Source organism: Stegodyphus dumicola, chromosome X2, assembly GCF_044657685.1.
Source record: "Stegodyphus dumicola isolate Sdum_Otavi_A_Nest chromosome X2, ASM4465768v1".
NCBI classification, from domain to species: Eukaryota; Metazoa; Arthropoda; class Arachnida; order Araneae; family Eresidae; genus Stegodyphus; species Stegodyphus dumicola.
The window spans coordinates 24,315,830-24,342,559 of NC_140781.1; the positions used below are offsets into that span (position 1 = coordinate 24,315,830).

The window sequence follows — 26,730 nt, forward strand, 5'->3', positions numbered from 1 at the left end:
ATAGGACTCTAACATTTGGTGGCAACAGTTTGAAAATGGATTCGCCATTTATAGTGATTCAACGCAAAATCGCAAAATGAAAACAATAGTCCTTCAAGGACAAAGAGCCTTTAGACTAAAAAAAAACAAAAAAACTGCTGTTAAATCTTTTATGCTGAATGTTCTGAAAAGTAAAATTTTGTCTGGGTACTTACATATTAACGCCACCACAGCAGAAGTTGCGCTGATGCGCCAATAAAGAGCAATCCTGTTGTTCACACGCAGTTTTTCTTTTGGATTCCTCCTTTTTGCCTTGTTGTTTGCTGATTTTTGATGCCTTTTTTTAGTGCTATGAAAATGTGTCTTTGGGATTTGCCAAACACAGAAGAAGATGCAATTTTAATTTTTCAGGAGCAAAATATTTTACCAAAAAAATTAAATTGTACCAATTTGCATGATATGAAACTTTATTTTGGTAAACGTACGTTTTGGAAATGTAATTTAAGACAGTGTGATCAGCAAGTGGGACTTAGAAAAGAAAACTGGTTTGAAGGAAGCAGAATTCCATTTTGTTCAGCTTTGAGATTCCTATACTGCTGGTGCAAGGAGTTGACGTTGATTAAATTTTGTGAAAAGCAACTTGATTTATCGGATAAAACTGTTATAGATTGGAACGTGTCTTAACGGATATGGAAAATAAACCAAACAAGAAGGTAGGTGGACCAGATTGCATTGTGGAAATTGATGAAAGTTTGTTTACCAAGCGTAAAAATAATTGTGGTCGAGTATTACCCGAATAGTGGGTGTTTCGTGGTACATGTAGAGAAACAAAAGATTCGTTTGTAGTCACTGTTCCTAATAGAACTGGCTATACCCTTCTTAATAAAATTATTGAAAACATTGCAGATGGTAGCACAATTTATTCTGACAGTTGGAAAGGTTACCAAACAAATAGAATAGAAAACGAAGGATTCTTACATGCTACAGTTAATCATAAATAGAATTTTATTGATCCTGATACAGGAGTTCATACACAAACAGTTGAGAGAATGTGGGGCAGTGCTAAATGGAGGAACAAGACATAGGGGGCCAGTGAGACAACATTTAAAAACTTATTTAGCAGAGTTCATATGGTGACAGAATCAGGTCAAAGAAAATAGAGACTGTTTTGAGTCTATGTTAAATTCTATATCGACCCATATTCCACTGAAATCTGATTGACTACTTTGATTTTAAATAAAGTGTTTTAATTTATGATTTGTCGCAAAAATTTTAGGTATAGATTGGCGGCACTTAAAAGCCGCCAAATCTGCAGCTGTGGTGGCGTTAATACGTAAGTACCTTTGTCTATTCACATTAAAAAAAAAAAAAAAACAGCAGATTACAGGCATTCACTGATTATCAGAACTCTATAGCACTGCAAGACTTTGAGTTTACCCAATACTGCTGGAATAGGAAATTAAAACTTTATCACTGCATGCATTTAGACAAATCTAAACTTCTAAGAAGTGTCCATGATTGTAACAGATATTTTACATATTTCCCTCTAAAAATAGGCCACTTTAAGTTTAAAAGACACCAACCTTGTACACCAACTTCTGCTATCAGGAGATCAGGTGAAAAACGTGCAGATTCAGCAACTTTTCCATATTCATCTTCTTTTTCTCCATATGGGTAAGTAATATCAAATTTAACCAAGGCTGCCTTAAACTTAGAAATTGCCTGAAAAACAGTTAAGTTTCATATAGAGAAAAATAGAATAAAACTTTATTATGTCACTTTTTTCATGAAATAAAAGCACAAAATACAGTCTAGCATAAATAATTAAAACAATTATGGGTCATCAACTGTCATCATGGAGTGTTATATGAGAATCTGACTTTAGGGAAGGTCAAGCAATTCTGTTTATTCTGCTTTTGATTCCTTCACAGGAAAGATAAGTAATTTTGGCATAGTAATGGCTATGCTTGCAGGCACCAGAATAAAAGATATAGACAAAAGATCTGGATCAAAGAGCACTGAAAAACACTTTCCGTTTTTGTTACTCATAGCATAATATAAAATACTTCCTGTTTTTCTAACGAATCAAACTGCTTCACAGTTTACTAGTTTGGTGCAAAAGAATACATAGTGTTTTGAATTTTCCATCCTCTGTTTCACATTAGAAATGATGCTGCAGCGCATATTACATGCGATCCATGTAATGCAACAGTTAAAAAGGATCCTCAACAGCATATTGATTAGAAATTCTCTGACTCCCTTCTCAGAGAAGAGAATTAGTTTATACACTTTTTTCGCTATCAATAAAATAGCCCAAACACGATGCAATAGCGATGGGAGATCATTTATTTTTTTACACTGCTCCATCAGGCAAGCACAAGGACTGCTGATAGGGGTTATAAGTTTGTTCTTTAGATTTCGTTTACATGGGGGCCTTCAATTATTTTTTCTTTAATTTTATTATAATGGTAAGGTTTTGACATCATTCAGGACACAGACCTTGTATCGATCTCATGGCTGACTATATATGTCTAGAATGGACAGAAGGTTTGAAAACTTACCACACCTTATAATTTTTCTTTTTCTTTCAAGTGCTTGAAGTGAATTTCGGGTGGCTGGGTTTTTCATTTTCCAGCTTATTCATAAATAGCTTTAAAACAGTCCTGAAAAATCTGATGTGGACACCACGACTTCTTTGTATGCCCATTATATTACACACATCTTTCGCTACACTTCATTTAAGTGTATTTCCTCAAATTATTCTAACTTAATTAACTGATTCCTCAAGGTAAGTTGAAAGGTGACATAAAAAATTACAAATTTTGAAATTAAATACCCCTGTTAATTTTTTTCATACTTTTATTTTCTCATAATAAGTATAAAACTTTCCCAAATGTAAATATAGGAAAAGAACAAATTGGAAATTAGATTTCATTACTTGTCTAAAATTGAATTTTTTTAAATTTAAAACTGCAAAAATATGAATATTTTCAACATTTAAAATATTTCTGTAACTAGAAGCATATGCCTACAACCAATGATTACAAGTATAAAGGCTGGCTAGGGACTATTAAGCCAGGCAGAGTAAGTGGTACATATACATATATAGACAGTATAAAGTCTTTAATTCGGACGTCCATAATCCGGACCTCAAAGCTACAAACTTTTTGCACATACATAAACGCATGAGCATTTAATGTATAATGGATGGTATAAGCTAGGCTAAAATTATCTAATTATCTATTTCAGTTAATGTTGCATGTTGCATTGTTTCTTAATCTTCTAATTGGATCCGGCTTATTATTTTTTGCAGACTGTTAGAGCAATTTTATAAAAAGTAAGGTTGAACTTTCGATTACGTCAAAAAGAGTTTCCAATTCTGGAGCTGCCAAAGGATCTACAAAGCGAAAGCATGTTTCGATGTGAATTAAACAAAAAGTGAAATTGCTTTGGAAGTTGATCTATCAGCACTATCCTCATCTTCAGAGCAGATGTTTTATTTTATTCGGCTCATAATTCCTTACTAAATGTAGTGTTTCATCTCGATATATTCCGATATGATTTTAATCAATTTCGTTGTCATTATAAATATCATGAATACACATCAAATAGTTTTCTGGTTGCAATTTTTGGCTAATCTTTGGAATATGGTAACAGGTAGTTTGGCGACATTTTGGTAAGGAGATAAAGGTTACTAGCTAGGACCTTAGCAGTGTACATGGATAAAGTCAAGAGTGTGCGCAATGCCATTTTTGTGCAATTCTGGAATTTTTTTTAAGTGAAAATAGGTCGACGTGTACATGGATGATACCGTGTATGTGCAATTCTTAAAAACGCGGCAAGCAGTTTGCGATTCTGCACTTTCTCCCAATTTTGAACCTGATCTTCGTCGTGATTAAGCACTTTTGTTCCATAAAAGTTCTAGCATAAGCGTAATTCGGCTAGCAGATTCTTGGGAAAAAAGGTTGAGTAAAAGAAAAAAAAAAAAAAATATGCCTTTACTTTGTGAAAGCAAAATGGCGTCCAAACAAACTAGCAGGTTGCTGTAGCAGGGTTGGTCACCAAATTTTCGCCAAAAAATCGTCAAGTTACCATAATCCAAAGATTAATCCAATTTTCTAATTTCGACTATGCGTAATGTATACTTTACGCATGCTCATGTTAGAAGAAATGTTTAATAAAGTAAACAAATAAATATTAAGCTTTTTTTGTAAATTTTGATACCCTTTAGATCATAATTGCTCTTTATTTCATAAATTACGGTTTCATATTTTTAATTGTATAATTTCTGCATGCCATCTTACCAGATTTAAATTGATGATCTATAATCCGGAAAAAACCACCAATCCGGAATCGCCAAAATCCCGACGAGTTCGGATTAAAGACTTTGTACTGTATATATGTACTTGGTTTTTACTGGCAGTTGCAATAGAGAAGGGAGGTGCATAACTAGATGTTAGAGCAGTCTCATACATAAAATTTCAACGTTCAATGCATTTTTTTGTTATGCGAGATACATACATACAGATGCTGGGGGGGAGGGAACGGTAAATCTTTACATTATGGTAACTTGGCGATTTTTTGGCGACCAACCCTGCTACAGCAACCTGCTAGTTTTGTTTTGGACGCCATTTTGTTTTCACGAAGTAAAGGCATTTTTTTTTTTAACTCAACATTTTTTTTCAGCAATCTGCTAGCCGAATTACGTTTATACTAGAACTTTTATGGACCATAAATGCTTAAACATGACGAAGATTAGGAGCGAAATTGGGAGAAAGTGCAGAATCGCAAACCGCTTGCCGCGTTTTTAAGAATCGCACATACACGGTATCCATGTACACGTCCACCTATTTTCACTTAAAAAAACATCCCAGAATTGCACAAAAATGGCATTGCGCACACTCTTTACTTTAACTATGTACACATCGACCTATTTTCACTGAAAAAGTCAAAGAAAATTGACAAAATTCTAATTCTTCTTACTCTTGTAAAAAGCGCCAAACAAATAAGTGGGCGATTCTGCACTTTAGCAGCGAAATTGTTTCTAAGTGCTTATTAGCTACAGTCACGATCGGAATTTTCTGGAAAATGTCACATTACATGTCTCATGATCTCTTATTTCTCTAAGACAAAATAATCTGGGATTCGAACTGTGTACTTCTCAGATTATTGCTAAAGTCCTAGCTAGTAACCTTTATCGCCTTACCAAAATGTCGCCAAACTACCTGTTACCATATTCTAAAGATTAGCCGAGGGAACATTTAAAATCAATTTTACTATCCATTTTGGAATAAAGAATCCTTTATTCTGTTCATACATACAGATGTCATGCAAAAAAATATAAAAATAAAAAATATTCAAAATGGATATTTCCACTGAAATTAGAAACCTGAATTTTTTTGTGATTACAATACTTTCTTTATTTGGTACAAGGAGGTAAAAATGATTAAACACTGTTCCATTTTTCAAAATTTTTTCTATGGACAGCATGGAAAAGCAAGTTGTTAAGCAATGTAAATACAGTGACAGAGAAGAAACTAAATTATGAAAATTATCATGCCAAAGATGTTTTGTGAAAATGATTATGTCCAAATACATGAAATGAGACAATAGATTCAATTTATATAGTGATACTTTACAAAGCAATAAGAAATTTTACTTCTTAATAACCTTTACTTGTATAAAGCATCATCAATGCAAACTGAAATCATTAATATCAATCACTAAGAAACATTCAATACAAATGTGCCTTGGAAATTTATGAACAACTCATAAATTTTATTTGTTTAAAACACACGCGAGTTTTTTTATGACAATTAGGTAAAATAATTAATATTCAAAGCAAATAATCGAATGGCACAGTAAACATTCAAGATTGTAAAACGAAACTATCATGCTGATTTTATTTACACTGATCATATTAGTTGATACGTGATACAAATGCGATAAAATATTGGTATGTTAATGAATGATCGTTAAATAACACTTATCTCATTAAATACAAGTATAATTTCTTATTAGCAATCAATTTCCATAGTATAGCATTTTAAGAATCGCAAATATTATAACCAACATTTAAAGGAATAAAATACAAAAATGCTCTGCGACATATATTAAACACACATTTAATTTCTTTCGTTATATAGAAATACGTACTTTGTCAAAAGTCCATGAGTCTAGAGACACGGCTCCTTTCAAGCCGGTCCCTACACCAACTTTACAGAATAAAATAAATATAATTGCCAAATTAGCACAATATCTTGAGAACATGATTGTAAATGCCCTACACGATCTTGAATTTAATCATCCAACTAAATCGTAATCAAATGCATTAACTGCCCAAAGACACAGGCATTAATATGCCACAACCAATAGATATAATACCGAAATAAAAACAAATTTTGCGTTTTCCCTCAACTGTTGCCAATTCTGAAAGATAAACTTGTGTTTGTAGCCAAGCACTACGCTCTTCCCAAGGATAAGCCTCCTATAGCGGCCAGACAAAATCCCACTGGACGAAAGCACACGCGACAAAAGCCGCAAAAGCCCACAAAAAAGACCCCACTGTGATAATTGCCCACACGAGAAATATCTACATTGATGAAAGCGCACACTGATAAAACCCGCATTGATTGTTACGGAGAACACAGAAAATATCCGACATTGCATTAAAATAAAGACAAAAAAAAAAAAAAAAAAAAAACTTAATAAGCCAACACTTCTTTATTTTCATCATAACAGACGCTTACGCTTCCGAGATCAGCTTTCGTTTTGTCTACAAGCAAAACATTGGAAACACTCAGTACGCAGGCTCAGCGCCTCGCGCCAGTTATTACTCCAGTTCATTTCAAAACAATGATAAAAGCCCACACTGACAAAAACCCACACCGACATATATGCCCCGTTGAAACTAATATTTTTTTCCCTATTTTTATTCAGCTATACAAAGCAGATTCATGAAAAAGGTAAAATAAATTAATTAAATTAATAACAAATAATTTAACAATAAATTAAAGTAGTGGAACACATTTTATTTTGGGCTCCAGCTGAAATAAAACCCTATATGTACATAGAACAATGAATCAATCAAAATAATCTAATTAAAAGCATCTATCTACATGTATGTGTAACTTTGTTACTATATTTACGCGACAAAGGGAAGTATCCCTCGTATAATTCCGACAAAGGGAGGTGAAAGGGAATGCTGGCCGCAGTGGAACTTTGAATTTGATGACTCTATAAATAGATATTTATTTGATGTAGTTACAAAATTTTATTAGAAGTTATTATATGCATAGCTATTTATAATCTTCACAAACTCTAATAACAGGATACATATTTATTACTATGGTTTGAGGTGAATGTGCTTAAATTTGTAGATATGTGCGCCTGTCTTGAATTCTAAGATTTATTCCATCTCCCCTCCAAAAAAAGAAATAAATAAAACGAAAATTAAAAACACTTATATTCCGAACTGTTATGTGTGTGTATGTGTGTGTGTGTATTTAATTATGGCAAAGCACACGAGGGCTATCTGCCTAAGGGGAGGGTTGCCTTCGTGGAGGACTTTCTAAGGGAAACTGGCTCGTATACACGTTACACATGGGGAAAATCACGAAAACGCCCATACAGCCAGCCCCGTTCGCGGGATTCGAACCTCGGACCGAACTACCAGTGTTCAGCGACTTTACCGCTCGGCCGCTGGTGGGCCCCAAACTGTTATAGTTGAAAGATTATGGTGTTACACTTGGAATTCATTTTCTATAAAATCGCCAAATTATAATTATTACATTCAAAAAGTTTTCAATCAGAAATATTTTGAATTTTACTCTTTAAGCTCAAAGTAAAGAGTAAAATTCCTCTTAACCAAGTTTTCATCGTGCCTAATTACATAAAACTGAAAGGGAGGTGAAATTGAATGCTGGCCGCAGTGGAACTTTGAATTTGATGAAAGGACGCAGTGGAACTTTGAATTTGAATTTGATGGTAGTCGTTTCATCCACTTTGATTAGTCGTCGTTGGTAGTCGTTTCATCCACTTTAGTCCACTTTGATTAACTTTATGCTGAAAACCAAAAAGGAAGGAAATAAAATTCAATTGTTTTTCAATTAAAACATTGATAGTTTTAATAATAAAACTTGATAATATTTAATCTCAGTCATATTACTTTAAAAATAGCATGTGAGGAACTTCATAATGATAGTTTTCATTTTCACATACACGTACCAAAGTTAAATAAGTAAATAAATAATAAAATGCATTTTCGGGTTTATCAAATAAAATAAACACAAATAAAGAAGTGATAAAATATACAAACGGACATATTTTGGATATATTAAAATTCAGATTGAATACTCCATTTATTATAATTAAAATTATAAATACATTTTATGATGATAAAAATCATGTGTCCATTTGACTATATGGGGTTTTATTAGTGTGGGCACCTGCGTGGTCTTTTAGTCGTTTCATCCACTTTAGTCCACTTTGATACGCTGAAAACCAAAAGGGAAGAAAATAAAATTCAATTGTTTTTCAATTAAAGCATTGATACTTTTAATAATAAAACTTGATAATATTTAATCCCAGTCATATTACTTTAAAAATAGCATGTGAGGAACTTCATAATGATAGTTTTCATTTTCACATACACGTACCAAAGTTAAATAAGTAAATAAATAATAAAATGCATTTTCGGGTTTATCAAATAAAATAAACAAATAAAGTTGTGATAAAATATACAAACGGACATATTTTGGAGATATTAAAATTCAGATTGAATACTCCATTTATTATAATTAAAACTATAAATACATTTTATGATGATAAAAATCATGTGTCCATTTGACTATATGGGCTTTTATTAGTGTGGGCATCTGCGTGGTCTTTTACCAATGTATGCTTTTATCAATGTGCGCTTTCATCGGTGTGGGTATTTGCATGACCAACTGGAAGAACATGGCCTGGTTAGCTATAGAGTGACGTTTCCGCGAATTTGCTTTAGGTTTGGATAAGCGCGTTTCGCTATATGTTTAAATTCTTTTGTTTTAAATAATGCATAGTAATTAAATTTTCAGAGACTTATGCAAAAACGTATATAAAAGGTCGTTTATTCATTTATAGATAAGATTGATAACTTAATAGGTATTATTTAAAAAAATATTCATGAAATTTTCTACCCAATGTTTTACGATATTTTGTACAATTATTTTTATACTGCATAGTAATGACATTTTAGGATTTGCTGACAAACAAAGTTTTAAAATAAATAAAGATTGCTATTTATTAACATAAATAAATCTTTACAGTTTGATTGTTCTTACTTCCACTAAATACTAAAATAAAATTCTTTAATAAATACTCCGAAAAATATATTTACAAAATTTACTGTTGATTTCACTGATTCCAAATTTTGCAGGCTTATTTCCGCAGCTATGAAGAAAAAGAGAAGGAAAGAAATGAAAAGATTCCAAACTATAAGTAATTAACTGACAAAATATAAACACTATTTAACCAATTAAAAGACATAACACAATACAATTATTTATTAATAAATATTGCTGTTTTTAATTTCAGAATAACTTGAATGAACGATCAGTAATACTCGTATATCCAATGCTTTGAAACTATAAATATTTCAGAGCTTTCAAAAAGTGTGCAAATATATTTTTATTCATTCAGTTATTATCTATCAAAAGTCGCAGAAAAATAAAAATTTTCCCAAAATCCTCTTGGCATTTGCCTACATAAATTACATTGTGCAACATTACAGCAAGCGAATTATTACTAATGTAATGATATCTTTATAATCTGATAATAAAGAAGAAATCGTAAAAGACTGAACAGATGCTTCAATACCATTCTCAGAAAAGCCAATTATTTTTTTACCCTATTCTATGTTACCTTTTTCACTCGAACTTCAACAATATATAAATTCACGAATTGTTTATGTCCCAGTAATTTTTTACCTTTACATACTTGCAGTTAGCTTTATTGTTCGTTGATACATCAAGCTTTAACAGGCCAAGGATTTTTCAGAAATGGCTAGTGCATGGAAGGCAGATTAGTTGATTGTCATAGAGGCAACTATAACAAGCAGCTTCTTTAATGTATAACGATTTGGTTTGACTTGATTTAGTTTAATATTACAAAACACACTAGGGCTATCTGTCTGAGGAATGCCTTCGCGGAGGACTTTCTAAAGAATCCTGGCTCGTATACACGTTATACATAGGAAAAATTACGAAAATGCCTTTGCAGCCAACCCCTTCGCCTGGATTCGAACCCAGATCAAAAGTACCACTTTAGCGCGTGGGGGCTGGTGGGACAATGTATAACGAATATGCAAAACCCAATAACTTCTAGCCATTTTACTCTTACTACACATCTTCATTTGTTCTAAAATAAAATGTCCTATTCCTCAATTAAGGTTCTCAAGTGATTTTTATTCAATGTATGCTTCCTAGTTATATATTGGTAAGTCATAGTTCGATTTTAATGTTTTTAATTACTATTCGTTTGACATAACTATAAATGCTTTCAAATTCAGCCCATAAAGTCAGTTTAGTATTTTCATTTAATATATGTTTAAATACTCCCATTTCAACAGCTTCTTGCCCAAGAAACATTGCTGTATTTATATGAAGAGACACACAGATATTTTTCCCAATTTTAGGCTGCAGATTAAAACTGAGCAATAAAATATAAATTTCCATCAGCAGACTTTATGTGAAATTAAATCTGAATTATCTGAAATATTTAGTTTATTCCATAATGAAGAAGAAAAGTTCTCAAAAGATGCAATTTTGTCCTTTTCCAAAAAATCATTAAAAATATGTTTATCCATATTGGCTCTTTTTCCTCTGTGCTCGTCCTCGGAGATGTCGGATTCTCAGATAAGTATTTTGGACAACTAGATAAAACGCATCTAGAAATTCCGTTTTAATGTATTTTTTGGAAACTTGAATACTTGTATATATCGATTGGTTTTATTGTAATTCGATTTGAAGCCTGCAGCGCAACCTCGTGCAGGCATGAAAGTAGACTTAATACATTTTGGCTCTACATAGAAGTCGATAGCTATATTTAGTAACAAATACTAAAGAAATATGTAAACTTAACTATCAGTGTGAACTTAAAAACCAAAACAGCATAACTACTTTACTTAAATTACTTAACATTATTTAGTAATAAAAAATATATGAATAATGAAAAACCACAGTGCAACGCTAATGAACAGCACGCAAACTAACGTAGTATTTCTTCGCTTGCAGTGTCCAGTCCACAGTGCGGAGCGAAAGTTCGGACGCCTTTCGTGACGTCAAAATCCCATGACTTTGGCCAGGCCATCTAAATTCACGAAGGTCACGGTATTTGTCAGGTGATCAATTAGCATAGTGGTTTTTTTCCCCCTTATAACGGGGAACCGTTATAAGAAAGGTACACATAAAAGCGAACTCTGATGTAGTGCAAGGCTGCATGCCGAATCAAATGTAAATAAATTGTAAGTATGTTTTTGAGGCTTTGTTCTAACGAAACATGAGCAGCTTATGTACAGACCTGATTATTTGTTTCATTTTGGTGGCAGAGACCATGTTAGTGCTAAATATGCTGTAATTTTGAATTTAGAGGAAATTTATTATATTATTTAGATTTATTTAGCTAAAAATATTGTATATTAATATTAGAGTGTTGCATTAGTTTTTTAATACAATTGTATTCTGTTTCTCTATGGAAAATTGTATTATTTTGAAAATCATTAATATGCAAATAATTTTACACAAATACTATTATTTTCATTTTTGAAACGAAATTTTTAATGATAATAAGTTATGCAATAACCCTTATATGGCATAGAAAGTAAAAACTCAGAAGAGACATCCTTAGGAGATTTATATGCTTCAAGTCAGGAGGCCCCGAAATTCTTAAAATTAACCCTGATTATACAAGCACTGTTTTAATTACTTTTATATTATATTACACGAATACCTAAATGTGACCCTTTCATACATACTGTAATTATAGATGTTATTGAATGTGGCCATTAAATAAATGCAGTTTAGAGAATAATGCTAAGATGGTCTCAAGATGGAAAATTTTAAAAGATGATCTTAGGGAAAGAAAAAGGGGGAAAGGCAGCATTATCCTCAAATATAAGATGGGAAGTTGAAATTAAAAGATGCGTTATAAAATCAGGAATATACGGAACTAACAAGGACAGCGCAAGACTTTATCGCCGATTATATCCCAATTCTGCATAATTACAGAAGATCGTGTTGTTGTTACTTATGCTAACTTGTCTGACCGTAACATCAGCCAAGCTTACGAAATTTCTCGTGGCAAGAAGCGCAGCATATGCCTGTCGTTGGCAAAACCCTTGAGTATCATGCAGGTGAGAGTGCGATTTAGCTCAGTCCCGCCCCCAATTTTGATGAAAAGCACCCCGGAGGGATGGGTTCGAGGTTATCCCACCCCTCTCTCCTTCCACAAACCACACGAGGTGACATTTGGCTTGCCGCATTTTTGGAATCTCGCCATGCCGCACTGACACTAAACATTTACAAACATCCCTGCTTTCTCCGTGACTCGAACCCATGCCCTTCGTCGCGGCAGTCAGCGACGCTAACCACTATACAGGTTCGGCGCCACAGAAGACCTTAAAGTGAATGTACATGTAAAAATAGAAAACATTTATAAGTCGTGTATAAAATTGTGAAAAATACATTATATTAAAGCAAAATAATAAAAGGTTTTCAGTAAAAACGTCTTGCAATGTTTCAATTTTTACTTCATTCTTTTAAAACATATTTTAAGAATAAATTTTCTTTAAAATGAAATAATATTTAAAAAAATAATAACACTAATAAAAATGTTTTGAAGGAAGAGGGATTTGATTTGAGAACTTCGTGTTAATAACTCCATAGGATACCGTCATTCTATTCCCCATATAGGCCGAATAGATTGATGGTATCTAGAATTGGAATAAAATAAATGCTGCTTAGAACTTTTAATTTCGATCTTCTCACTTATTTTTTAAAAGTATGCGTTATCTCTTTACACTTACATTTAGTTTAAGGTCTTCTGTAATAAAGTGAAAAATTTGTGAGACAAAGGTCATGCTCTCTTCTTGTTAGGGTGAAATCCGTAGCCCTGAGGATGTGGTAATAATAAAGCCTTGGTAAAGTTGTTTTTTCCAATTGTTATGATTATAGTTCTTAAACTAAGTAGCAATGTTGCTCTTCGCGACTTCGTAAAATATCCCACCATTAATTCTTTATAGATATTCATTAATTTGTTCAATTTTTATGTCTTTGCACAGAATGCTGTTTTTAATGAAATACTGCGCAAATTAACTATATTTACAGGCTTAAACGCCCTTTACCTTCAACTAAAACAAGTCTAACCTTTAAGCTTGACAGACGTATTTTCGTCCCCGCTTCTACTAAAATCTCAGAGGAGAAATTAGCAGGACAGAAGAATAAAATAAAAAACTAAAATTTACTGTAGATTTTAACGTGAAGTGAAAAAAGAGCTTAACGCTTTACCTCTGTTCCTACTAAGAATAATAGACAATATGTAAATTCAGATACGTATAATTCACAAGCTAAAATCTATCTAGTACCCTTCTCGGTCATTTTTACGAACCATTTACTGAATATACATCAGCAAAATAGCAGCTCACCAGTGCAGAGAACTACCACTCGGATGGTATACAACCAAAAGAGTTGCTTTAAGATGCTAGCGATAACAACTCTTCCTTTCTATTAGTTTAGTGTCTTACTCTAAAACTCTTCTCATTTATATATTCTGATAGAAGCAGAAGGAACGGTAGAGTATAGGGCAGATTTTAATATCTTAATTAAAATAAACAGCACACTGTATCTTCAGAAATTTATTCTTCAGCTCGTTTAAATCTCACTTAATTCAAATTTTTCATCATAGTGAGGCGTAAGTTAAGATAAGCTTAATGATTGCTGTATAGATGTGTATCTAAACAGAAAACAAAATTTGAAAGAGGCTTAATCATAAAATAGATGGACATACTTTTGCATACTTTGTCCGTTACGCGTTTGATATGAGTGTTCCAAATAAGGTCAAATGCAAGTAACGTTATCTATATAAAGAATTTAATTTAATAATTTGATACCAAAGGTGGATGAATTATTTAAAAGATCATCCATGTTCAGGATGACTTCTACATAATTAAACTAAACTATATTTGGTATCAACTGCCCAAATATAGTTACTTGTTTGCCCAAACATAATTACAATTGCTTTGCGTTATGTACCGCAGATTCCGTCTGATCTGCTACCTCGGCAATCAACTGTGTTTGGCTGATGCGTGATTTTCTCCGCTAACTGGACTGAAAGCTAATATATATAAATGAGGTTGTGTGGTAATTAGATGATATAGTCGCATCGAAATTTTAACAACACATGAAATGGAAGCACATATGTAGCATAATTAGTTTGCCTGTATTGTATATTGATGAAACACTTTTTCATATAAATCTTTATTTTTCTTACATTCACATTCACAAGACCATTATTTACAGTTTAAAAACATAGACAAAACAGCTAGTTATTCGCTTTGGCTCCAGTAGTTCATTGGTTTTCCTTAGAAATATTAATAATGAGCATTATGAAAAAATGCACAATGCACTGACGCTTTAAGGAGTTCACTATGCATTACAAATACTAAAGCATGATTTCCATAGTTTATGCATTGCTATGAAGTTTCAACTCTAAACTTAACAAATATCATTGCATTCAACTCCGTTAGCTGTACATATACAATGGCTACAGGGACCACTTAAAATTTCAACTTGATCATTGATATTGAAAAATTTGCCATAGATGTTGCAACCTGTAATTAGTAAAAAAATATTACTAGAACATCTGTTACATATTGTCAAAATTGCAGTATTGTTCAATGTTTACAAAATTAGAGCATTTCATAATTTTAAAAACAAAGCTGAATACGCATATCAAAACAAATTATACAGGCAAAAATCAACAGCCGTTTTATTGAATAACACAGCAAATCTTATTTCACTTCAAAATATTTCTTAGGTTATAATTATTTTAAAGAAAATTCAATATGTTATTTCCCACCCACTCAATTTAATAACATTCTGAATCATCACATTTATGAGTCCGTATTCGATTTCAGAATTGTTCCTGTTTCACTAGCATGATAGACCTCAGCCCAACCATATTAAAAAAAAACTGTCAAGGAATACAAACTTAAACGAGCACATTTCGTACATGCAGTATTACATCATTATTCTGAAAATTAACTCAAAACTTTATTTAACATACAGTTATTTTTAGTAAGAGCTAAACCAGCAGAATAAAACTAGAGTGGCATTAGAAAGCATAGCTTTTTCTAGAGTTATATAAAAATCTAATTACTTTATTATAACATCATATGAATTAATACTTAATTTTATGAGCTTGAAAAGTACAATTTAAAAAATTAAGAGTACAGTTTAAAGAATTATTAATTATTACATTATCGCATTATTGTCTTGATTTCAAGTGTTATAAAAAGGCATTCTTTAGTGTAACAATTTGCAGTCAAATTTGTTTCGTCTAGAAACACATAATTAAGCATTATTTCATGAAATGGAGAGATATTTTACATAACCTGTAAAATGTTTTCAGTATTCTGGAAAATATTCACATTATTTTGAGAAAGAGAAGTCTTTTAATTATTCTTTACATATTTTTGCGTCGAATTATCCATTTCTTTTATTTTTGTTGATCGTATCCTAGCAATCCACAAAGCTATCATATTAGTATATGGTTACAGATGTATGGTTATCCATGTAGCTCATCAATATTATATGTTCATTAGTTTTGATCACTTTCTATTTTAAATTACCATGTGCGGACCGCCAAAATATATCTTTCCCTTATTATCTCTTCATTTATTATTTGATAGTTTTGTTGCAAGACTAGATCACCTTGGCGACATTTCAGATCTTCAAAACTGAATTTTTGAAACTTTTTTTTGTATGTAGCCAAATACTGCTATATGGCGATTATAGCAGTATACTGCTTTATTTTTATTATACAGAATAGTAGCAGTTAATCTTTTTACTATGATGTATTTCTAGATGAGTAGATTCATAATACTTTTTTTTTCCGAAAATCTAAGAGTTCAAGGTTGGAAGTCATTCTTTGTGACGGGTACATCTGAGACCACTTTTATAGCATTTCAGAAGTCACAATACATAGGAGCAGACTGATATAATATGAAGACAGGTAAATCACATCCAATGTGCGGAAAGAGAGCTATCTGAAAGAGCCGTCCGTTAAGTAAAGAAATATAAAGGAGCAGCGACCAGATCATCTCAGAATTAAATGAATATCTTATTTAACCCGCTTTCACCAATCCCTTTGTAGAGTCATTAATTTTTTTTTTTTTTTTTTTTTTTTTTTTTTTTTTTTTAACAGATGTGAAAATTGTGCAGTGCCTTCGCCGGGACTCGAGCTCTGGACCTCTCGAATACGCGTAGAATACGGTTGAAATTACATCACAAAGGCATGCAGAAAGGAGGATAAAAATACCTTATAAATTTAGCTAGGAGTTTCACAAGGTAAATGGTCAGGCATGGCTTGCAATAGCCAGATTCTAAGTCATCAGTGTCTATACCAACCATCAGTTTCAAAGGGGACTGTATTAAAATACTTTGACTAAAGCATACGAAATATGCGTTGCTGTCCAGTTAGTCAATCTTGATTAGTCTGTTAAAGGCTTTCAGGGCAGAGAAACACGAAAAACAAACAGTGCTCCTTTCGAGTCTCGAGCTCCAGATCTTCCAGTTTGCTAGCTGGATCTACTAACTATATATAGGACAGAAATGCCCACGAGGGAAGTTCGATGATTCCTTAGACAATTTTTAAATGTAATTTCCAAGTAACAAACAGAAAAAAACTTACTTTAATACTTTAGTATTAAGCTCCGTTAGAATCTAGTATTAAGGTTATGATTAATGCTAGAAAAATAAAAAAGTAAGTTATCGACAACTGAAGTAGAAATTTTTAGTCTATCTTGCTGTGTCAGTAGTGCTTTGAGCAATTCTATCAAATCGGCACAAGCTTATTCGCGATGGAATGTTTAAGAGATATAGAATAAATTAGTGCATTGTGAATATTAATTAAAAATATTTTTAAATGATTCCACTATTTAGGTTTGGGAAAACGGCTAGTGTTTATTATTTTTAATAAAACTAATAAATTAGAAATGGTAATGGAATATAATAATTAAAATGCTGTATAAGTCAAAAACGTTCATTATACTATTCCTAGTAAAGAATTAAATGACTTTAATAATGTAATAAAGAAATTTACCGTTCTACAACGAAGCCTTGACATTCCTTTTAATGATTCATTATGTGGTAATGATGGTTTAAAAAATGATACTTATAAGATATATCTGATTCTTAAAATCGCCTGTCATCCTATGCAAATAAATATATGTGTATCTATTACTACCATTCATAATCTTTATCGTAACAAATCGGAGTCGATTTAATGCTTATAAGCATGAGGAAATGAAGCTATGCGCAGCCTGGATAAATTATTTGTTACAGAGAAGCACGCTGCACATTAATTCATAATCATTTTACAGGCAAAAAGTTAATCTGTTAAAACTGGGAGGGGGGAACTACGGGTTTCTATCTTATCTTAAGTTAAATGAATTCATCAATCACTTATTTTCCTCATTTGGTAATAAATATGATGCTTACCAGATACTTTAAATAATCCCCATGGATCTGGAAAAAGAGGAGTATGTGTTGTGGTAGTACTAGAGGTAGTAACAGGACGTGCGCTTGTAATTATGCTGCTAGTTTCAGGCTTTTGAGTGGTTGTCCTTACATAGTCTGGTCTCTTACTGGGGTTGAATCGCATATTGCCAGTTGTTGCTCTAGTATATTCGGACGGCCAGCTAGTTTTTGTTCGAATATGTTCAGGTATTTTGCTAGTTGTTGCTCGAAAGTATTCTGGCGTTTTCTTAGTTGTTGCTTGTACGTACTCTGCCGTCTTGCTAGTTGTTACTTGAGGAGCGACTGTACTGCTGGTTGGTTGTTGAACATAGTCTGATGTCCTACTTGTTGCTGTTCTTGTATGATCTGATCTAGTAGTGGATCTTTTAGTATCTGGTTTGGTGGTTGTTGTTGCAGCTTGATGGAGGGCAGGTCTAGTTGGTCCTGGAACATGAGTAGGTCGAGTACGAACACGAATACCATACTTCACTTCTGACTGCTTTTCTTTTTCTGAAACTTATAAAAGTACAGCATAGTAAGTGACACATGCTATAAAAGAAATTAAGATTTATTGAAGCAATCTAATTCGCAAGTATTAAACATACCAGGAAGAAATTTAACTATTGAAGTTTTTGAATACGAGAACATGTGATTTCAAAAATATACACGGAAGATTTCTTAAATCATCAAAATTTGATTACATCCAAACTGATTTGTTACGACGCACAGTGAATTAAAATTCTACGCATAATGAAGTTACTTCGCATATTGAAGTATTCTTTTGGGAATTATTTCCCAATAACTAAATGTCTGCAAGTATAATTTTCGAATTTTTGGGAAAAAATAGGAAAACTTTCTTTATTAGGTACATCTCTTCTAACTCTTAATAAGAAAAAAGTACGTTACCTTTGCATTTTTATTGTAAACAGTGCGCCAAGTGCATTTGAATTATTTGACTTATAACATTAGGGATGAGTTATACTGTAGAACAGAAACAATCTTTATTTCTAAAATCTGCCTCTCTGAAATCATTGATAAATAATTTTAGAGCAGCAAAGCCGAGCAAATATAATATTAAAGGCTATTTTATTTTGCTGGAAATTTTCTATCATTATTATTATAGGATAAAGGAAAAAAATTATTTGAAATCCAATTGTTCATATTTTTATGTTTTGGTTTTTCAGTAAAACTAATATTATCTGTACTTTAACTAACATTATAAGTTATTGAGATGCAAAGACTGAAACAAGAAAAAGCTTTTCATGTGCACATTCTTAATTCTTATGTATTAAATACTAATTTAAATGTCTGGACCTGGTTTTTGTGAAATTTCTCTATCCTTACACAAGTCTTCATATTTTTATTTGTAAAAATATATAAAATTTAGATCTTATCAAAATTAATTAAATCTAAGAATTTTTATAATTAGTTTTATTATTTTCAGAGGAATGCACTTCATCTCTGCAATTATTGCATTGAAATGGTATTTCGCACATTCGGCGTCGTATTTTTAAAGAAGAACAGCTTTCATAGGCTCTAAATTGAAGAGAATTTCTGTCAGGAGGAAAGGGCAGTTTTCTTCCTATCAGTATTTCAGTATAATGGTCCTTTTAGTATAATAGTTTAATAACAGTAACGGTGTTTCAAAATAAATATTATTAATAATTGCAGGACTAAAAGACACAGAGGTTTAAAAGCTTCTTTTTAACTGTCCGATAATTTTTAGTCGCAGACGCAAGCCTTTCCGGAGATCATAACATAATACTGAAACAATTTACGTTTTAGCTATAATTCTGCATTCCGAAATTGTTCAGTTTGAATTAAATAACTCCACTTCGCTGGAAAAGAAAATTAAATATTTGGGTATGAAGTTTCATGTTGATACCCTAAAGAAATTTTAATATAACTGGACTGTGCTAGATTTAGTACTATGATTGGTTACGCATATGATATGAAGGACTTGATGTGATGCAAGTGATAAGACTCCACTGTTAGAATTGACATGACAGCACTATGATATTAATATACTGTTATAGGAGTTACACAATAAGCATTCAACTTTCAGCGAATTCTTTATGTTTTCCCATTGTCTGAGCTAGACTGTATCTATTACACAAAGATGCCTTATCTCCGTGTTCTTGCACTTTTCTATATATAAGGTAGAAATCGATATAAAAATTTTATTTTATATCAGTTTCACAAAAGAATTTTATATACGCGAGAAACTTCAATGAAATCAATTTCACTGTCACAGTAAAGAATAAAAAGACACTTACATTTTAATTTAAGATAAAATATTTACTCTGGAACTGACTAATGTTCGAGAATCATAGAATTAGGCTTTTTCAAAGATAACTGAAGAAGTAATAACTTCTTCAGATACTGATGATTCAGGGACTCTTAGAAAGATTGATAGAGATTAATTGAGCCATCGATATTGGAATAATTTATCTTCAAATATAATGCGCATTCAGTCTCATCAGATAGCCTCATCAGAAAAAATCTCATCCAATTGGATATCTTTTTTGATGACTTTCCAGCCTCATGAGACAGGAAACAAGTTGGTGCCTTCACTATCCTTGAAATGCACCAATAAGCTCAAGTTCAAATTACTAAATGAAGTTCAAATTACCTCAATGTGCTTTAGACCCATTGCGTTTCTAGGCGAGCCCATTCTGCTTTTCGTTTTAAGTTGCATTGTTTAATAAATTAAGTGGTATATTCAATCCTTTACTATAAAACAGTTTTTGTGTCGAATGATTTTGCGTAACTGAAGGAAAATGTTAATTTTTGAGCATGTTTAAGTAAGATATGCAAACATTTAATATAAAATGACTTTTGTTTTGAGTAGTTTTGCCCATCTATACAGTGATACAGATCTTCTGAATAAGTTAAGTGAGATATTTAGTCATTTATAAAATAGGTTTTATGCTGAATGATTTTGCTTAACTTTAGGATAATGTAAATACTTTGAACAAATGAGTAGCATTCAGCCCTTTAGTCATGTTTGTCCAAACGACTACATTGAACTGGTTCAGAAACAAAGAGATTAATTGATTGTTTAGTCATTCAGGCCAAGAACCAAAATTTTTGGAAACGTTTAAAGGAAATTTATCCCTAAATCGGTGTAGTTGGTTGGACGTTATTTTGATGCGTTTCGGACAGAGCTATTTCTAAGGTTTATTCTAATTAACATGTTATTTCATATCTTAAAAAATGGTCTTATACTCTTACTTTTTCGTCTACTCTGCCAGAATATGCAAATGACAGGAGTTTTAAATAGCAGTAGTATTCTAAGGGAGAAGACAAGCAACTTCAGTCAGCGGTCAGTTCAGTGTAGTCAGCGGTAGCCAGTTGAAGCTCCGCTGTTATCCGGCCGTGAGTGTTATTGCTAGCCACTTGGAAGTTTCCTCTCTTTGAAAATTTAGTTTAGGAGTCGTTGCGCAAAACCAGGTGTTAGGACCTTGATTTAAACTTTTGAATTGTAAACTATTAAATTTATTGTCGTCTATCGCTCCCTTGAAAAACAGAAATAATTTTTGTTAGTTTGTTTCTGTATTTTGAACGGATTAAAATTCTGTAACAAATCTAATAAGCTGTTATATTAAAAATTAAACAATTTATTTCGAACTGAAATCAAAATGAATTGAAGTTGCTATATTTCTGTTGTATTTACTTAGTGTTCTGGTCTGACAGTAAAAAGGGAATGAAAATTCATTTTGCCGTCGGGATGGTTAGGCAAGTATTTATATTAAGCCAAAACTAATGTCAACCATATGCACTGAAAACTAAAGATTAAACTTTAAGTTAAAGCACTCATTAAGTTTCAGATATCGTTTATTCAGGGTTGGTCTGCAATTAGATAAGAAAAAGTAGTTATTGACGAACACTTTCCGGTCATTTCCCGTAATTAGATTGTTTCGTTAAGATAAAAACATATACGTAGATAAATTTGAGAACAACTTACCATGTATTTCTGGTCTTTTAGTAGAATTAAAGATCTCAGAATTCGATTGTTTGTTAAATGATATCCTTTGCTTGTTAGGTTGTTGCTCACTAGAGCTGGAGTTTTTACCTGAAAAATAAATTTTCTTAAAAGTTTATCTTGATATTTTTAGGGAATGTAACGCATAAAGTTGTGAAGAAATCACTAACCACAAGTGAAACGAGGGCAACAAAAGCCGGGTAAATTTTCAGCAACACAATCCGGAGGCGTTGGGCATCTTTGAAGCTGGCAAAGCTCTTGTCCGTAGAAACAGCGGCACAGTTCACAGGGATCTGTCTTTGGAATCATTTCCCCATTTGTGTAAATACGGCCCTTGATGAAACAGAAATCTGTGAATAATTAAAAATAAAGTTTTGAAATAATTATTTATATTAAAAATTAAACAATCTTATGCTAACTTAACTCAATTTTAATTACCTAACTCAATTTTAGTAATTAAGTATCTAAATTTTTTTTTATAGATCTTATTTTTGCTTTTACCAATAGGAATATTTTTATTATAATCGTAACGGCATTATAAATTATGAACGACTTAAAGGAAGTTGCTAACTATCAATTTTGTTGAATTATGAAAATTATACATGCAGCTAGTAGAAAATTCTCTAACAGGTTATAAGAGATTATCGCATTCTCTCGTACTTTTTCTTGTGGTGTAAGTGGTAGCACGTCCGGCTAGTAATCGCAAGATTCATGGATCAAATCCTCGCAAAAGCATATTTGCTTTCTCATGTTTCTCACCTCCGAAAATGAAATGTCCGTGCAGTGGCGCCATACTAATATATGGTGAGCGATAATTCATCCCCACCTCGATTTGACTGACTAGGTCTCAACCTCTTAACAGTGCGGAAGAATATAAGATTTATTGCATTATAACATCAGTGCCTTCATGATGTAAGTGGTAGCAGGTTCGACTAGTATCGGAAGATCCATCGAATCCCGGTAAAGGCAGCACTGGGTTTTCAAGTTTTTCGTTGTGAAAAACCTACTAATCTGTAAAAGGTTTACATCTGTAACTGTGAAAAGCGTTGCGTTGAAGATTTTTCTGAGCAACGATTTTAAACTATCCAACCAGTATGAAGGGAAAAATCGATTTTTTATCCTTGTTATGTATATAATTCATTTTAAGGATAGGGTTTCCAATTTTATGAACACCCTATGTTATAATGCTAGGTCTTACATAATTTTGCCCCACTGTTATTTTTCATGTTACTCACTTTCCTATTTTTCCTGATTTTCTGATACACCCTGCATTCTAGATGTGGTGTGACATTTTAAGTTTAGTATTCTTTTTTGTAGTGTTAATAAGATGTTAATTCTCTGGAAACTGATTAAATCTGTTTAAGTGTTTAAATGAGACCAATAAACTTTAAATTAAGTATAATCTAAAAAAATAAATATGGGCCAAAGCATGGCAAAAATTGGTAGAAACCTTTTCAGTACCTGATAATATTATCTAAGTTACGGTATAAAATTTCAAACTAAACTTTTAAAAAAATTAAGTTTTATATGAAACTCTGAATTCTAAAAAACTGGAAGCTACCCAAGCCAAATGCTATGTAACAATCACTACTACACGTTACATTATGTCGGTTACCTCTCAAATAAGTTTCAAGCAGACTAGAAAGTGCGGGTTAGAGTATTTTAAGTAAACAGAGTTTTGGCTTGAAAGACCCATACTCAGTTCCCTACCCGAAAAGAACTCTAGAAGCTGGCTAGCTTCCTGTGCATTACCAGTTAAATATTGCTATAGACTGAGTGTAAAAAAAGCAACACTGATTGACGAATATTTTAATTTAGTAGAAGCACTCTCAGCGATTTCACGCTATCGCCATCTTCTGTGGCAGTTGAAGAAGACGAAATGATTGAAAGAGATGCAGCTAAAACAAAAACTATGTCAGTCGACGTTGTTTATCTTGTTCTTAGTTTTACTTGGTATGCCATCCTTTTCCCTTTATATAAACGGTATTATTTCACACATTTTTATTGTTTGACTCATTTGAAAACTTAATGAAATTTTTAAAGATTCTTTCGGTTAAAAATATATTTAGCCTGGAATTATTTTTCTAGTCTCTTCTCAGAATCGCTGTTTTAAGATAAGTCACAAATATTCCTCAAAGAGTAAATAAAAATAATCAGTTAAATGTATTAAAAGCTATGAAATGAAATTGAGAGAAAAGGAAAAGATTTTAGCAATTTTATTTCCTTTCGATTAATGATAACTTAATTTTAGGCTTCAGCAACAGCTTGTTTCCAAAATTTAAAATTTATGATACCTATTTTAATGGGATTTTAATTAAATTTAAAGAAAGATATTTTCCTCTATTTGTTTTCACAAAATACATAAACTCATACGTGCCTGAAACGATGTCTGGAAGTCCTTGAGTTGTTTCTTTGTTTACAATGAGGGTATGATTCCCAAACTGCCCTCGGATGGCATCCTCTGCTACAAATGGGATGATTTTATAACCTTGTCCTGCAACTGACAGATTTAATGCATCTTGAATTCGAGGTTCTTTTCTTTTATCATAGTATCCAGTTTCACTATCTGATGCTTCGGTTGGAGTGTATGGGTTTGAAGATGCATTTTCCATCTTGTGTCTTCCTTCTAAAATTAAACGATCAATTTCTTCTCGTATAATTGGGTTAATATCAGAATATTTTGGATCCATGAATAAAACTCCATCTCCTTCAACGATTTTATCATCATTAATATTATCATGCCTCATATCTATCTTTTTTTCTAATCCAGCAACAGACATAGGTGCTCCTAAATAAATAGAACCTATATTCATAAAATCTGACCCTCCTTCTTCGGGATTAAAATCACTCATTTCTGATGGAAGATACAGGTTAATTACCGAATCATTAGCAACTGAGGAAGAGGAATTTGATGATGAATCATTTTTATCATTCGCATTTTCTAATAAAGAGGGTAGTTTGTCATTCGTACGATTAGGAAACTTTTCTTCTGAATCCATAACCGTACTTTCTTCTGAATCCATAACCGTACTTTCTTCTGAGTTCATAAGTGTACTTTCTTCTATGGCGGTAACCGCAGACTTCTCAGCTGCAAACGTGCTTAAGGTAGGAAAATGTTTATCAAAATTCGATAAATTTGCATTTTTAGTAGTAGATAAAGTAGTTAAAGTTAAATCAACTTTTGGTAATTCACTTATAAAACTACTGTCATTGAAATCTTCAGCTTCGAAACCAGTGCTTTTGATTTCTTCCAAATAATCTGTCGCAAATGGCAGTGTCTGATTGATATTTTTATCTTCTGTTGAAAGTGTTTGCGTGCTTGAAATTTCCTCAGAATTAGTTGTTTCAGTTGATATTTCATGAGAAGTACTATTGAAATCATAATTTAAGCCGTTGTTTAAAGTTGTATTAATCTCTTCTATAGAACTCATTGTTGGTTTAGTTGTTTCTGAATCAAATATGTTTATTATATTTGATGGCTGTTTTGAATTATTCCTTTTTGGTTCGAAATTAAATTTTTCGGGTTTACTGTCTGAGTTCACCGGATGTCTTGAAAAGAACTGTTCAAAAAGCTCTTGAATGGACATTGTCTGCACTTCTGGTGAACCAATAGATACGGTTGGTATAGTGTCATTTACTTTGTAGTCATTGACTGTTATTCTATCTGTAGGTGGTTGCGTAGAAACGCTGGGATGTACTTGTCTGTTATAGTCAACTGTACCTTTTTCTACTTCAAGATCTAATTCTAAATTCAGAGTTTTATCATTTTCACGGATGTGAGGAGTGGTACTAGTCCCGTTTCTTTCATCCGTTGTACTTTGAGTATCTTCATCTGATAAAAATGTTGCAATTGTTGAATTGAAAATGAATGGTATGCTATCATCATCGAGTCTTCTATGCACTGGAATGATGTTGTGGTATACAGCTGTTAAATCTTTATCTACCATCGTGTTCTTAGTTTTTACATCTGAAGCATCAAGTGAACCATTTTTGGCAAATTCTAAATGTTTTATCCCTTTGATATCTTCTTGTTTGTTTTCAGTTGGTTGAATGCTGCCGTTTACTCTCACAATTTTGGTACTAGTTTTTCCTGGGTCCCCACTGTGAAAATCTAAAAATAATAAGAAAAAAAAGATGCAATAAAATGCGCTTAGTATAAAGAAGAATGTATTATACACATTAAAATATTATGCATAACATTACAAGTAAAATATTACGTAAAATGTAATAAAAGGATTACAAATCTGTATTTTATTTCCAGTTCCTTTTACATTTAAATCCAAATTATACTTCTTAATGCATTTAGCAAATTCCTGCTTAGGAACTTGATAGTAGCCTCTAAAAATTAACCAGGTTTAACAATAATTGAAGATTTTGAAGTTAATTATTGTTTCGCTAAATAAAACTGCAACAATATAATATATAGTTTTTTCAAATCAGAAAATCGAAATAAGGAAAATTTAACCTAAATGCTTTACCGTCATGTATAGAAATTATTTATGATTTATCTTCATATAAGCTTTTAATATATCGGAGAATTGTTGTGTTGAATAATTCTCCGATAGTTAATAGTTATAGCAAGTTAATAGATCTTTTTAATATTTAATTGTTAAAAAGTGCGAACTGGATCGAAATTTGAAACTTATCTTTTAAATGAGAGAATGTTTATGTGAGAATTATGATTGACTAGTGTACGAAACATGTAGTACTTGTGTTAGGGTATATGATAGCAGTGTGTTGTGATGATGTGAAATTCGTTGAAAGAAAAACCGTTAATTATTTTAAATATCATTAAGGTTACGTTTAACGTTAGGTAAAGTATGCATGTGTCTGCTCAAAAGAGGAGGCCACTCAGGCAGTACATATATTACTCATTTCCTTATAAATGCTTCAAATAAGAAGATTATCTGATTTCGACTTTGAAAGTTTATTAAAAATATATATCATCAGTAATAAAAGTATTTACTACAGCATTAACTGCGAACTTTGGGC

The 26,730-nt window shown here is 32.1% G+C and overlaps 2 protein-coding genes across 2 annotated transcripts in view; both read right to left on the reverse strand.

Annotated features, from left to right (window-relative positions):
• wbl (endoplasmic reticulum protein 29-like protein wbl) overlaps positions 1–6,400 on the reverse strand; it is a 49,379-nt gene extending 42,979 nt beyond the window's left edge. Inside the window, exons 1-2 of the mRNA XM_035373897.2 lie at positions 6,136–6,400; positions 1,563–1,701 (exon numbers count right to left, since the gene is read on the reverse strand). Of these exons, the coding sequence (XP_035229788.1) occupies positions 1,563–1,701; positions 6,136–6,249 (253 nt within the window). The 5' untranslated portion in view covers positions 6,250–6,400. The remainder of the gene's footprint in view (positions 1–1,562; positions 1,702–6,135) is intronic.
• Positions 6,401–14,476: 8,076 nt separating this feature from the next.
• LOC118201750 (uncharacterized) overlaps positions 14,477–26,730 on the reverse strand; it is a 69,032-nt gene continuing 56,778 nt past the window's right edge. Inside the window, exons 8-12 of the mRNA XM_035373904.2 lie at positions 24,116–25,849; positions 21,909–22,088; positions 21,721–21,828; positions 17,736–18,269; positions 14,477–14,845 (exon numbers count right to left, since the gene is read on the reverse strand). Coding sequence (XP_035229795.1) covers positions 14,730–14,845; positions 17,736–18,269; positions 21,721–21,828; positions 21,909–22,088; positions 24,116–25,849 — 2,672 coding nt within the window. The 3' untranslated portion in view covers positions 14,477–14,729. The remainder of the gene's footprint in view (positions 14,846–17,735; positions 18,270–21,720; positions 21,829–21,908; positions 22,089–24,115; positions 25,850–26,730) is intronic.